Raw genomic sequence first — 15,845 nt, forward strand, 5'->3', positions numbered from 1 at the left:
CTTAGAATTATAGTTTGGAATGTGTAGAATGAAAGGGAATTTAGTTTCCAGTCTTCCCAAGACTGAAGTGATAACCTGTAACACTGTCAACGTTTCCTTATTTTTGAACAAACAAAAATCCACAGATATTTGACTGTCGACCATGTCCGAGGCACGAAGTTTGCAATTTCACAGTGAAATGTGAGAAGAGCCATCCCTCATATATTTGACTGATAAACTGGCACCTCACATGGTATGTGCGACAACAGAGAAAGTTCTCTCTTGGCTAGACAAATGGGTATGTTTATTATTTCCTTTAATAAGCCTTAACTCCTCCTGCGGTAAAAGTTCTTTGCATTTCCTCGAGCAGAGGATAACGACGCGCCCCAGACTGATTCTTTTCTGATGTGGACTTTCTAATTACGTCAGGCCTTCCTGAAGGCTCTCCTTGAACAGCCTTTTGTGTGGGAACGACGGCAGAGGCACTGGCGGGTTTCCAAGCTTTCTCCTTTATAGGGCCGCGAGCCGGACCGCAAAGCTAGGTGACAGATGCCCGCGCCGGGACCCCGCAGGCTCCTACCAGAGCGCGCCTGCGTGCCGGAGCTCCTTTGTTGCTCGGCGGCCCGAGTCCGGCTGCGCGTGCGCGGTGGGCCGGCGCCGACAAGTGCGCTGCACCGCGGGCGCCGGCTGGGGGCGAGCAGACCTCGAGCAGCCGCCGGCGCCGCAGCCGTTGCGAGCGTATCAGCGGAGTTCAGAGGGCCAGGCGGCGGGAGGCTTCCTCACACGGGGGCTGAGATGTCGTCCACCGCGGCTTTTTACCTCCTCTCCACCCTGGGAGGGTACTTGGTGACTTCATTCTTGTTGCTCAAATACCCGACCTTGCTGCACCAGCGAAAGAAGCAACGATTCCTCAGTAAACACATCTCTCACCGCGGAGGTGAGAGGGGTCCCCAGAACCAGATGGCGGAAGTGGGGGAGGCTCCCCCAACCCTACCCCCCGGCCCCGCGACTGGAGCTGGGGCTCCTGGGCAAAAGGCAGGCGGGTGGAAATACGTGCGAGTCTGAGGAAGGATGGGCGTGTGTGAACTGAGGGTCCCCTGAAGGTGAAGACAATGTGAAGGGGCGGTCGCCTGAAGGAAGGAGAGGGTCTTGAAACCGAGCCAAGGTGGGGATCTCTTGGGGGCAGGGAAGCCAGGGTTCTCCGAAGGAAGAAGGACCGGGGTGAGAATGAACGGTAGATGGGAGGCTTCTCGGCGAAGGGAAGGATAATCGCGGGTCGCTTCCTAGCAGCGGAGGCACCAGTGGGGAGCCCCGGGCCGATCCGCGGGTACCCTGCCGGGGGAACCCGGGAACAGACTTGTTCCGAGACTAGCCAGTGGCGGAGCTTGTGGGAAGATGGGGCGAACTGCTTCCAGGGCTGAGGAGCTGCGTGAACCTGGAGCGTGGTGCAGCCCGGGCATCCGCAGTCCCTGGGGGCCGGTCCCAGTTCTCCACCCCTCCATCCCTCCTCCTGAGCAGGGTAACTGAGAAGAGGAGGAATCCAAGTTCCCGAGCCGGGGACACTTCCCAAGGTCACAGTTAGAGTTTGAGCTGGACTGGGACAAGAAACTGGGGTGTCCTGATTCCCAAGGCTTCAAACCTCGCACCTATTTTTTTTTTCCCCAACTCCACCTTGCACCCCAGCAGTGACGTGTGGATTTCCCAAAAAAAAGATTGGGTTTTGTGACAGGACCGTATTGTTTGAAGACGACAAAGAAGTTTCTTTTGAAACAGTGCCTTGCCAGAAGGAACCTAGATAGTTCAGCCTCTCGTTTCTCAGACAGCAGGCCAAATCTTTGCCTCTTCATTATTGTGTAATAATGTGCTTTCATTTTCAAGTATGATGTATAAGATGTTGTAAGTTTGGATTATTTCATTCAGTTTTAGCTATTCTTTAGAGCCGAATGTTGAACTAGGTTAAAATTGCTTGGAATTTACTTGAAATGGTAAATTCTAGGAGTTTACAGTCAAAATTTTAATTTAATACCATAACTCCTTTTTTTAGTAAAAATGGGCCAGGAATAGTCAGTCAGTTCAGTCGCTCACTGTTGTCCGACTCTTTGCGATCCCCTCAACCGCAGCACACCAGGCCTCCCTGTCCATCACCAACTCCCGGAGTTTACCCAAACTCTTGTCCATTGAGTCAGTGATACCATCCAACCATCTCATCCTCTGTTGTCCCCTTCTCCTCCCGCCCTCAATCTTTCCCAGCATCAGGGTCTTTTCAAATGAGTCAGCTCTTTGCATCAGGTGGCCAAAGTATTGGAGCTTCAGCTTCAACATCAGTCCCTCCAAGGAACACCCTTTAGGATGGACTGATTGGATCTCCTTGCAGGCCAGGAATAAGGTTTTAAATATCACAGAAGTACATTTGCACGCTGCTGTAAAATCTGTATAATTTTATCAGTTAAACAAACATAGGACTTCCCAGGTGGTCCAGTGGTTAGGACTCTGCACTTCCAATGCAGGGAGGGTGGATTCAAGCCCTGGTTGGGGAATTAAGATCTCATATGCCCTGTGGTGTGCCAAAAAAGAGAAAAAGAAGATAAACAGAGTACTAAAGAGTGACTTCAGTGGTTATGCTAGTCTCCCATTCATGAAAAGTGTCAAAGATTTTAAGGGATCTATCACCAGCTAAACGACATGTTAGTTCTTATTTGGTTTACCTATATTTTAATAGATACAGAAGTAAACTGTAGGTAAAGCCAAAAAACAACTTTTGTGTTTGAGTTGTCCCTGTAGAAGTATTTTCAGTGGTAGTAGTCCTGCTACTGCTAAGTCACTTCAGTCATGTCTGACTCTGTGCGACCCCATAGATGGCAGCCCACCAGCCTCCCCCGTCCCTGGGATTCTCCAGGCAAGAACATTGGAGTGGGTTGCCATTTCCTTCTCCAATGCAGGAAAGTGAAAAGTCAAAGTGAAGTCGCTCAGTCATGTCCGACCCTCAGCGACTCCATGGACTGCAGCCCACCAGGCTCCTCCGTCCATGGCATTTTCCAGGCAGGAGTACTGGAGTGGGGTGTCATTGCCTTCTCCGGTAGTAGTCCTACTCTGGAGATAAGTATTACCTACTGATTTTTAAATCAGTAAATCAGTGTTTACTGATTTAAAAAAAAAGTGTGCTTACTAAAAACCCAAATCAAAACAAAATAAAACTAGGTCTTAAAAAGCTTTCTAAACTGTCATTGTGGGTGATCTAGATTTTATTTCAGAAGAAATAATCTTGTTAACTCTGTAGGATATGAAATCTGTATACAGTCCTGAAGCACTTAGTAAGTTCCTGCGTGATAGTGCTTAATATATTTTTTGTTAAGTATGTATATCAAAGAATACAGTTGAATCAGAGTGATATAGAATATATTTGCTAAAAACCACTTTGGAACTCAAGATAGTAAGTTTCTGGAAAATAATAGACTAGGAAGCAGTCAGCTTCTACTTGCTTTTTATTTTTCTCTTGGACACTGATAATAGCAAGTGGTGCTATCTGTGCATATTTCTCCATGCGTATCATCAACATTTGGTCTAATTCTCTATCATCTTAACTGCAAATAACGTATTTCATGTAACCCAGGTGTATGACCACTCCAAGACTGAAACATTGATCATGATAGGTGTATAAAGTATATACACCTGAATCGCTTTAACTTAAACTGTTAATGTATACTGTTATGTCTCTATAAAAGCATTATCACCTGAGTCAGATTCTGGATCTGTAACTAGTTAACCTTGGGAATAAGCTTTAGTTGTAGTTTCCTTATCTATAAATGTAAACCATTTACCTTGCTTCCCTTTGGGTTGTTATGAGGATTAGGTGTACAGAAAGCACTTTGAATGCCATAAAATTGTTTAGAAATGTAAGCATGGATTCATGGGGTCACATTCATATTTTGCAATAGAACTTTGAGTTGAATGAGGAAAAAGAGAGATCACCAGTGTACTTAATGTTTTCAAAGTTTTAATGAACACTTTTGCTCTTTGCTGATTGATTGTCCTTGAAAGTAGAAAATGCTTTGTTTTAAAAATTAAATGATATAGGCCTGCTTTGTTCTTACCTACGTAACACGTAGGTTGTATTGCATTATATTGTGATGGGTTATCTGCTTCCCTTATTAGACTATGAGTTCCTCAAGAGCAGATTTTAGATTTTACTAATGCTTGAGTCTCTAGCCTCTAGTACAGATTGTAACCTACACTTAAAATAATAGCTTATTGTCTGCTAATTATCTACTTTGTGCTAGGTACTTTCCCTGTGTTTCCTAATCTATTTGTCCAAAGAATACTTTTTGTAACTACAGTGTATTGATGAACCCACTTCAGTGTTCTTGCCTGGAGAATCCCAGGGACGTAGGAGCCTGGTGGGCTGCTGTCTATGGGGTCGCACAGAGTCGGACACAACTGAAGCAACTTAGCAGCAGCAGCAGCAGTGTATTAATGAAATATCAATAAGATCAAAGATATACCCTTTGAATTAAATCAAGAGCAAGCCATACTCTCAAAGGCTATTTTTATTGTTTCTCAATGAAATTGTGAATTTTAATAATATTTTTGACAGTTGCATAAGTAATTCATGTTCATTGTATTAATAGAAAATTTAGAAAATATAGAAATGAAAAAAAGTAGTTCCTAAAACTCACCATCAGTAGACATAATCTCTGTTAACATTTTGAAGTACATATTTTAAGTACATATTTTACTACCCTTGGAATCATACTATATATATACTTATTTCAGATGCCCACTAAGTTAACTAGAGTTAGGATAGCATGGAAATAACTTTCTCATACTCCCTAACCTATTTCTATGGTCCAATTAAATTAAGCAATAGGGTTTACTAGGGTTCAATGGTGAAAGAATTTTTAAAAAAATCAACTGATAAAATCCTCACCTGACCTTCTAATCTTTCACCCATGGTTACAAGGCAAAGTACTGCCCAAATCGGGCATTTTGCCACAGATTGATTTAGCAGGTGATAAGTCTGAGGGTAAATACTGCTGAGGGACACTGGTTGCTTCTGAGTCCTAAACTATAATTCCTCAAGGAGGAAACTGAAGCATCTGTTTGAGTCTCAGAGTGTCACTAGAAGTAACATTCTGCAGTTGTACCCTGAAACATGTTCTGCACGGCATGGTATCAGTTCTTTTTAGCTTCTCTCATTTCTCTGCATTCCTATTTTCAGGGAAATCTTCCTTACTTGTCAGTGAAGACTTTTTTCCCAACTCGCTTGTTCCTACTGATATCTTACTAACAGTGGAATCATTCATCCTTTATCTTCCCAGGTGGCATTAGTGGTAAAGAACACGCCTGCCAATGCAGGAGGAGATGTAAGAGATGCGGGTTCCATCCCTGGGTCTGGAAGATCCCTTGGAGAAGGAGACGGTAACCCACTCCAGTATTCTTGCTGAAGAATCCCCATGGATAGAGGAGCCTGGCAGGCTACAGTCCATAGGGTAACAAAGAGTTGGACATGACTGAAGTGACTTAGCATGCACACATTTTCCTGCTTAATAAAGTAGACTAAAATGTACACAGTTATTTTCAGCAATGGCTGTGCATATATCTTAAACTGTATACATATATCTTAAACTGTATACAAACTTAGAAAAATTGAATGTCGTTACAGAAAAATGTGAAAGTATAATCAGATAGATAGCAAAAAACACATTGAAAAGAGCACACGTGAGGTGATTAGTTGGTAAATGCTGCCACTGTATCAGTATATACTTTGAATATCATTCTTCTGTGCTACTGATGTGTTTAAATTTTTTCTTACGTCTGCAAATATAAATCTCGCTGATATTTTCTCTAAAAAAAAGAATTCTGCAGTGTTCCAGGGATCCCACATATTGAGAAATGTTCTTTTGTATATACCATCTCTAGTCCTTAAATGGAGAAGGCAATGGCAACCCACTCCAGTACTCTTGCCTGGAAAATCCCATGGACGGAAGAGCCTGGTAGGCTGCAGTCCATGGGGTTGCAAAGAGTCGGACATGACTGAGCGACTTCACTTGACTTTTCACTTTCATGCATTGGAGAAGAAAATGGCAACCCACTCCAGTGTTCTTGCCTGGAGAATCCCAGGGATGGCGGAGCCTGGTGGGCTGCCGTCTCTGGGGTCACACAGAGTTGGACACTACTGAAGTGACTTAGCAGCAGCAGCAGTCCTTAAAAGCTCTTTATACTCTTACAGAAATCATATGTACTCTTTCCAAGGTGCACTATAAATATTGAATTAATGTGTGAGTTTAGAAGTGGAGGAACTCAGCTTTGTTGCTTGATTTATTGAATAGCTCCTTTTTAAGTTGAGATAGGATGATGTCTTCCAACATTAAAATGTTTTATTTGCACTAAACTGTCTTTTCCAGTATCCAAAAATATTTAATTTGCAAATTCTTTTGTGGCTGGAGCACATTGTCATGTTTGTCATCGGTTTCATAAACATCACACACATATACACACACATATAGCATGTATACAAAAGATGTTGATGGTAGTGGTGATTGGAGGCTAACTGTAAAATAGATCTAAACAGGTCTACAATATTTACTGCATGTTTGTTGTTGTTGTTGTTTAGTTGCTAAGTTGTCTCTGACTCTTTTGCAACCCCATGAACTGTAGCCCACCAGGCTCCTCTGTCCATGAAATTTCTCAGGCAGGAATAATGGAATGGTTTGCCATTTCCTTTTCTAGGGAATTTTCCCAACCCAGGGATCGAACCTGCGTCTCCTAAGTTGGCAGGAAGATTCTTTACCTGTGAGCTACCAGGGAAACCTTGTTGAATGTTTACTGGTATATAAAACATTTGGGAGGTAAAAAAGGAAACTGAACAGATATTTCTTTCCTTTACAGAATTTACATCTAACAAAAAATACAAAAGAGAAAGTTTCCTTTACTTTTCCTATCCTAACAGATATTAACCACTCACAAAGCAACTATGAAGCACTATAAGAGGAAAAATTAACATAGAATGAAATATTGGAAAGTATAGCTTTGTATAGTGTTGGAAAGTGATGGTTTCTCAAAGAAATAGAAAATATGAACCGGTGAAGAGGGAGGCAGGAGGATGTGAGCAGAGAAATTATAAACAAATTATAGTAGAACAGCATGTAAAATATATACTCATTCTCTGCTACATTTCATAATTAAAAATTAAACTTGTTTCCATGTAAAGTGGTTATTTGCAAAGTCAGATATTAAGCCAGACATCCCCTGCTTATTGAGGGAAAAGAAAAATTAATAGCAAGCATGCTTATGAATGATGTTACAATAATTGGCAAGAGAAGAAATTCAAACAACTTCATGAGAGAAGAGCTATCACCAAATAATTCCTTAGAGAGGAGTGGCAGACTTTTAAATTAGTCCCTTAGTTATTCCCCAGGCTTTCACCATATGAATCTAACAAGTAATTTGTGGGTATTATCGTTGTGGGATTTATCTTCAAGCTTTGCAAGCAAGTATAAGAATATGGAAATAAGGGACAACATTAATAATTTATTTATAAAGCTGAAATAAAGAGGTATATGACTGCCAGCATAGAAACTGCAGCATAGTTAGTAGTAAAAAGAGTGGGATCTGAAGTCATACTGCTTGTGCTTGAATCTCAGTTCCCCTTGTTGGCTTATGTGACCTCACCTAATCTTATTTCTAGAGATAGTAATATTTGGCATGATTGTGGGCATTTTAATGAAATAATGTAGAGAGCACTAAGCACAGTATCTAGCTTCTCTTAATTATTAATATCTTGACCACCTTTTTAATATTTTATTTAGTACCAGCTATTTCATAAACTTATAAAGTAGATCAGAGGTCTTAAGTAGTAATGTTTGCACACTTAAGGTTTTTTTTGCTATAAGGAGCTCACGATTGCACCCACAGTCAGCTTCAGGTCTTGTTTTTGCTGCCTACATAGAGCTGCTCATCTTCAGCTGGCTCAGATCATGAACTCCCTTTGCAAAATTCAGGTTTAAACTGAACAAAGTAGGGAAAACCAGGAGGCCATTCAGGTATGACCTAAAGCAAATTCCTTATGGCTCAGACGGTAAAGCATCTGCCCGCAATGTGGGAGACCTGGGTTCGATTCCTGGGTCAGGAAGATCCCCTGAAGAAGGAAATGGCAATCCACTCCAACACTCTTGCCTGGAAAATCCCATGGGTGGAGGAGCCTGATAGGCTACAGTCCATGGGGTCACAAAGAGTCGGACACGACTGAGCGACTTCACTTTCACTTTCATACAGTGAAAGTGACAAATAGATTCAAGGGATTAGATCCAAGAAGAACTATGGATGGTGGTTCGTAACATTGTAGAGAAGGCAGTGATCAAAACTATCGCTAAGAAAAAGAAATGTAAGAAGGCAAAATGGTTGTCTGAGGAGGCCTTACAAATAGCAGAGAAAAGAAGAGAAGTGAAAGGCAAAGGAGAAAAGGAAACATGGGTGAGTATGAGTGAAGTCGCTCAGTCATGTTCGACTCTTTGAGACCCCATGGACTGTAGCCTGCCAGGCTCCTCCATCCATGGAATTTTCTAGGCAAGATTACTGGAGTGGGTTGCCATTTCCAATACCCATCTAAATCCAAAGAATAGCAAGGAGAGATAAGAAAGCCTTCTTCAGTGATCAATGCAAAGAAATAGAAAAAAACAATAGAATGGGAAAGACTAGTGATTTCTTTGAGAAAATTAGAGATACAAGGGAACATTTCATGTAAAGATGGCCACAATAGAAAATAGAAATGACAAGGACCTAACAGAAGCAGAAGAGATTAAGAAGAGATGGCAAGAATACAGAAAAGAACTGTACAGAAAAGCTCTATCATGATCCGGATAACCATGATGGTGTGATCACAAATGACTAGAGCCAGACATCCTGGAATGTGAAGTCAAGTGGGCCTTAGGAAGCATTACTATGAACAAAGCTAGTAGAGGTGATGAAATTCCAGCTGAGCTATTTCAAATCCTAAAAGATGATGCTGACAAAGTACACATATTTATTGCTGCACTCCGTATGCCAGCAGATTTGGAAAACTCAGCAGTGGCCACAGGACTGGAAAAGGTCAGTTTTCATTCTAATCCCAAAGATGGGCAATGCCAAAGAATGTTCAAACTAGTGTACAATTGTGCTCATTTCACATGGTAACAAGGTAATGATCAAAATCCTTCAAGCTAGGCTTCAGCAATACATGAACCACTAACTTCCAGGTGTACAGGCTGGATTTAGAAAAGGCAGAAGAACCAGTGATCAAATTACCAACATGTGTTGGATCATAGAAAAAGCAGAATTCCAGAAAAACATCTGCTTCGTTGATTACATAAAGCCTTTGACTGTGTGGATCACAACAAACTTTGGAAAATTCTTCAAGAGATGGGTATATCAGACCACCTTACCTGCCTCCTAAGAAACCTGTATGAAGGTCTCTGCTTTTTATTTCTGTAAAAAATATATATATATATATATTATACATATATATGTATACAAAAGCTTTTCTACTACACCTGATAAAGGCTTGAGAAAGAATATTAAAAGATGGAGAAATTGGAGAACATAAACTAAATGAAATGGGAGCACTGAATATGAAATAGAAAAAGTGAAACAAACTAGGTAAAAGTAAAAGATCATCATATAATCCAGTTGTTTTTAAACATGACTGCTCATTAGAAACATATCTGGAACTCTGGAGAAAAAAAGCAATACGTGAGCATTTGTATTTTTCAAAAAATTTCAAGATAATTTTGATATGTATCTGGATTTTTAAAAGTGATTATAGGTTTTTCTATTAGATCCTAGTTTGGTGATATAGAGTTCTGTTTTTCTCTTGCCCAATCATGATACAGTATTAATTGTTACATAATCACAATAGTAAAAGATGCTTTATCAGTTTTTACAACCAATAGCCAGACAAAAAATAAAAGATAATTACAATTGCAAGCCATAATGGAAACATGATTAATTTAACAATATAAAATAATTACATACAATTTGGGGGGATCAGGCAGAGTGATGTGATAAGTGGAGGTGCATACATACACATGTTCTCATCCACCCAGTCAGTCTATGTCTTTTGGTTGGCACATTTAATCCATTTACATTTAAGGTAATCATTGAACTGTATGAACCTATTACTTTTTTCTTAATCGTTTGGGGTTTATTTTCTGTTCTGTAGGTCTTTTTCTTCTCTTGTTTTTCCCACCTAGAAAAGTTCCCTTAGCATTTGTTGTAAAGCTGGTTTGGTGGTGCTGAATTCTCTTAAATTTGTTTGTCTGGAAACCTTTGGATTTCTCCATCAAATCTGAAGGAGAGTCTTGCTGCGTAGAGTATTCTTGACTATAATTTCTTCCCTTTCATCACAGTAAATATATCATGCCATTCCCTTCTGGCTTGAGAGTTTCTGTTGAGAAATCAGCTCATAGCCTGATTGGAGTTCCTTGTATGTTATTTGTTGTTTTTCCCCTGTTGCTTTCAATATTTTATCTGCCTTTGATTTTTGTCAGTTTAATTATGTGTCTCGGTGTGTTCCTCCTTGGGTTTATCCTTCCTGGGACTCTCTGTGCTTCCTGGACTTGGTTGACTATTTCCTTTTACATGTTCAGGGAGCTTTCAGCTATTATCTCTTCAAATATTTTCTCAGGTCCTTACTCTCTTCTCCTTCTGAGACCCCTATAATGTGAATGTTGGTGCATTTAATGCTCTCCCAGAGGTCTCATTCTGTCTTCACTTCCTTTCATTGTTTATATCCTCTTCTGTGGCAGTGATTTCCACCATTCTGTCTTCCAGGTCATTTATGCGTTCTTCTGCTTCAGTTATTCTGCTACGGATTCCTTCTAGTGTATTATTCATTCCTGTTTGTTTCTTAGTTCTTCTAGGTCTTTGGTAAACATTTCTTGCATCTCTCAACCTTTGCCTCCATTCTTTTCACGAGATCCTGGATCATGCAGCAGTAGCAGTAGCAGGATCATCTTCACTATCATTATTCTGAATTCTTCTTCTGGAAGGTTGCCTATCTTTACTTCATTTAGTTGTTTTTCTGGGATTTTATCTTGTCCCTTCATCTGGGACATAACTTTCTGCTTTTTCATCATGATTAACTTTCTATAATACAGTTTTTGTTTTAGCTGCTGTGAGACTGTGCTTCTTGCTTCTTCTGTCTACCCTCTGTTGCATGAGGCTAAGAGGCTTGTGTAAGCTTCTTGATGGGAGGGTCTGGCCATGAGAAAAACTGGGTCTTGCTCTGGTGGGCAGAACCTTGCTCACTAAAGCTTTAATCCAGTTTTCTGGTGATGGTGGGGGTGGGTGGGTGGGGTTGCACTCCCTCCCTGATAGTTTTTTGGTCTGAGGTGACCCAGACCTGGGGTCTACAGGCTCTATGGGAGGATTAATGGTGAAGTCCAAGAAGGCCAAGGGGGACCTTCCAGTGCCTCTGTCCCTGTGGTGAGCCCCTGCTGACCCACGCCTCCACAGGGGGCCCCCCAACATGAGAAAGTAGTCTCCTGTGAGGTCACTGCTCCTCTCCTCTGGGTCCTGGTGCCCTCCAAGACTGGAGTCTGTTTCCTTCCATCCCCTGGAAGAGCTCTAATCAAATCCTGCTAACCCGCAAGGCCAGATTCCCTGAGAATTCCCAGTTCCTTTGTTGGAACTGGGAAAGCCTGACGTGGAGTTCAGAACCTTCACAATAGTGTGAGAACTTCTTTGGTATCATTGTTCTCCAGTCTATGGGTCACCCACTCAGCGGGCATGGGATTTGATTTAACTGTGATTGTGCCCCTCCTGCTGTCTCGCTGCGGCTTCTTTGTCTTTGGACGTGAGGTATCTTTTTTTAGTTGGGTTCCAGCATCCTCCTGTCAGTGGTGGTTCAACAGCTTGTTTCAGTTTTGGTGCTCTCACAGGAAGAGATGAGTGCACGTCCTTCTGCTCGGCCGTCTTGAACCAGAAGCCAAGGTCTCTGCTTTTTTAATAAGCTGTCTAGGTTTGCCATAGATTTCCTTCCAAGGAAATGTCATGGCTGCAGTCACTGTACACAGTGCTTTTGGAACCCAAGAAAATAAAATCTGTGACTTTTTCTGCTTTTTTCCCTTCCATTTACCACAAAGTGATGGATCAGTTTTGAAGCAGAAGTAGATGTTTTTCTGGCATTCCCTTGCTTTCTCTATGATCCAACAAATGTTGGCAATTTGATCTCTGCTTCCTCTGCCTTTTCTAAAGGCAACTTGTACATCCAAAAGTTCTTGGTTCATGTACTGCTGAAGCCTAGCTTGAAGGATTTTGAGCACTACCTTGCTAGCATGTGAAATGAGTGCAGCTGTATGATAGTTTGAATATTCTTTGGCATTGCCGTTCTTTGGGATTGGAATGAAAGCTGCCCTTTTCCCTGGGTTCACTCGCTGGTCAGGGAACAAGACCCTGCATGCCACAACTAAAGATTGCTCATGCTGCAAGTAAGACCCAGTACAGCCAAATAAATAAATAAATATTTTAAAAGATAATTGCCTTCAAAAAGCCTTGTCAGGTTCAGGTGAATGTACTAGAATTTTAAAAAATTACGATTTAGGAGTAAAAGCTTTTTACACAGCATAGGAAGGAGAGAGAAGGATGAATTGAGAAAGTAGCATTGACATATATACATATTCATGGATAAAATAGATAATTAGTGGGAAGCAGCTGTATAACACAAGGAGCCCAGTCTGGCACTCTGTGGTGACCTAAAGGAGTGGGGTAGGATGGGGGAGGGGGCTCCCGAGGAGGGGGATATGTTTATAATTATGACGGATTCAAGTTGTTGTACAGCAGAAACAAGCCCAACATTGTAAAACAGTTATCCACCAATTAAAGAAAATAAATTTTAGTAAAAGCTTTTAAGAAAATTTTAGGAATGGCATACATGTAGTAGCACTAAGCTGGAACTCCAATACTTTGGCCACCTGATGCAAAGAGCCAGCTCATTGGAAAAGACCCTGATACTGGGAAAGATTGAAGGCAAAAGGAGAAAGGGGCGATGGAGGGTGAGATGGTTAGATAGCATCACCAACTCAATGACATGAACTTGTGCAAACTCCACGAGATGGTGGAGGACAGGAAAGCCTGGCGTGCTGCAGTCCATGGGGTTGCAAAGAGTCACGACCTAGCGACTGACCGACAGCGACAGTAGCACTGACCTTAAGTGTACAGCTTCATTTTCTTTAATGTATGTGTACATCCAAGTAGCCATTACTCAGATCAAAGTATAGAACATTTCTAGAATCCCATAAGAATCCCTTCCCCGTCTACCCTCCTCCATCGCCAGAGGTGACCACTCCTCTGACTTACCTCATCGTTGACTGTTTAAGACAGTGGTTTTCAACGTGTGGTCTGTGGAATTCTGGGAGTCCCCAGGACCTTTCATGGGCCTACAAGGTCAACACTATTTTTATAAGGCGTTTCTTACCTTTTTCACCTTAGTGACATTGGCGTAGTGGGTAAAACTGCTGTTGCTTTAGGACAAATGAAAATACTGGTACAAAATATACTAGTAGCCATTATATTCCTCAGCATCATGCACTCAGATTTTTTTTTTAAAGGGCAGTTTCACATAAGAATTTCTTTGATGTATTAGAAAGTTATTAATTTTATTAAAGTTCAATCCTTGAGTATGTGTAACTTTTAGTATTCTGTGACAAATGTTTTTTTGTGTGTGGGGGATGACACAAACACTTTTGCTGCATACTAAAGTATGTACATGATTGTCTTGAGGAAAAGCACTTGCGAAGTTGATTGAATTCTGAGCCGAATTAGCCTTCCCCCCAACCCTGCCAAACATTTTTACTTAAAAAACTGACACATTGGTTATTTAGACTTGAGTATTGGACAGTTGTGTTCTTGAAAATTAATAAAGTGAGTCTTTCATTAGAAGAAAAATAATCTAGCTGCCTTCTATTAAGGCAGTGCCAATGATTACATTTGAACTTTTAAGCAAGAATTAGACTTTTGAAAAACTTATGTCACCCATAGTGAGCTTAGTAGCTTTCCAATTTGATTTTCCTGATATCAGTTATTAATAAATGTGATTTTTAAAAAATATTGTATAAATGAAATGTGTCAGTATTTAGAAGATCGGCATGATTCAGTAAATCAATATTTAAAAAAAAATATTTTCCAAAAACCAATGCATTTTATTGTAAAACCATGCATGGGTGAAAGATCATTTCAAAGTTCAAGATGGACTAATTGATTTTCATGTAATGGAGTACGAAAAGGTCATTGATATGGTTCAGATTCCGTGTTACAGCCAACTTTTAAGAATCTACCATTTGTTGAATTTCGGTACAGTATCAGAGAAGAACCTTTCTTTTCCAACTATCTATGTGAAGGTTGATATGTATGTTTGAAGCAGATATGAGAATCGACCTTCTATTGTCAGATGTTAAAGAGATTTGCAAAAGTGTAAAACAAATGCCACTCCTTAAATTTTTTTGACAGATAGTTATTTATCATAAAATGTTATATTAACATGTAATGGGTTTATTATTATTTTCAAATAAATTTTTTTTTCAAATAAATTTTTAAAATTTGGAAGTCAGCTTCTAATATGTAGTTATTAATGGATTTGTTGTTCAGTTGCTCATTCGTGTCCGACTCTTTGAGACCCCATGGACTGCAGCACACGAGGCTTCCCTGTCCTTCACCATATTCCAGAGCTTGGTCAAACTCATGTCCATGAAGTCAGTGATACCATCCAACCACCTCATCCTCTCTTACCTCCTCCTCCTCCTGCCCTCAGTCTTTCCCAGCATCAGGGTCTTTTCTAATGGATATAACCCACATAATCAAAAGCTCTTTGAGGTACTCAGTAAGAGTCCTGAGACCAAAATGGTTAAGAAATGCTAGTTTAAGGCATTAACTCTTTAAAAAAAAATTTTTTTGGAGTATAATTGATTTACAGTGTTGTATCAGTTGTATAGTAAAGTGAATCAGTTACACATATATATATATCCACTCTTTTTTAGATCCTTTTCCCATATAGAGTATTACAGAGTATTGCACAGAGTTCCCTAAGCTCTACAGCAAGTCCTTATTAGTTATCTATTTTATACGTAGTAGTATGTATATTTGGAGAAGGAAATAGCAACCCACTCCAGTATTCTTGCCTGAAGAATTCCATGGACAAAGAGCCTGGCAGGCTACAGTCCATGGGGTTGCAAAGAGTTGGACACATCTAAGCGACTAACACATACACACACAGTGTGTATATTTAAGTCTTCTAATTTAAACCCCCCCAATCCCCTGATAACCATAAGTTTATTTTCTACATCTGTAACTCTATTTCTGTTTTGTAAATAAGTTCATTTGTACCCCTTTTTTAGATTCCACATATAAGCAATGACATATGATATTTGTCTTTCTCTGACTTCACTCAATATAACAATCTCTGGATCCATCCATGTTGCTGCAAATGGCATTATTTCATTCTTTTCATGGCTGAGTAATATTCCATTGAATATATAAGAATGAACCCTTGACTGTAATAAAGAGTTATTGTAATCTTAAGTGAATAAAAAACAATGCTTCATGGAGGAGTTGGGAAGTGAATTTAGCATTCTAGGATGAAGATTGGGATGCTGTGGTGAAGAGAATTTTGGAGGGATATGGCATGTGTTTAAGGCTTTGAGTCTCTCAGAGGTTCAAGAGGGGAGGGAACCTATGGCTGATTCATGTTGATGTATGGCAGAAACCAACATCATGTTGTAAAGCAATTATCCTTCAATTAAAAATAAATACATTTTTAAAAATTGACCAAAAAAGTAATACACAGTCATTATGAAGGGTTTGTAAGGCTAGAATAGTGTACATTAGAAAAGAAATCTTTT

At 40.4% G+C, this 15,845-nt stretch overlaps 1 protein-coding gene across 1 annotated transcript in view; it reads left to right on the forward strand.

The window, feature by feature from the left end:
- The first annotated feature begins 774 nt into the window (after window positions 1–774).
- The window catches only part of GDPD1 (glycerophosphodiester phosphodiesterase domain containing 1), a 48,320-nt gene continuing 33,249 nt past the window's right edge, over window positions 775–15,845 (forward strand). Inside the window, exon 1 of the mRNA XM_068978591.1 lies at window positions 775–916. Coding sequence (XP_068834692.1) covers window positions 775–916 — 142 coding nt within the window. The remainder of the gene's footprint in view (window positions 917–15,845) is intronic.

This window comes from Capricornis sumatraensis, chromosome 8 (assembly GCF_032405125.1).
Source record: "Capricornis sumatraensis isolate serow.1 chromosome 8, serow.2, whole genome shotgun sequence".
NCBI lineage: Eukaryota > Metazoa > Chordata > Mammalia > Artiodactyla > Bovidae > Capricornis > Capricornis sumatraensis.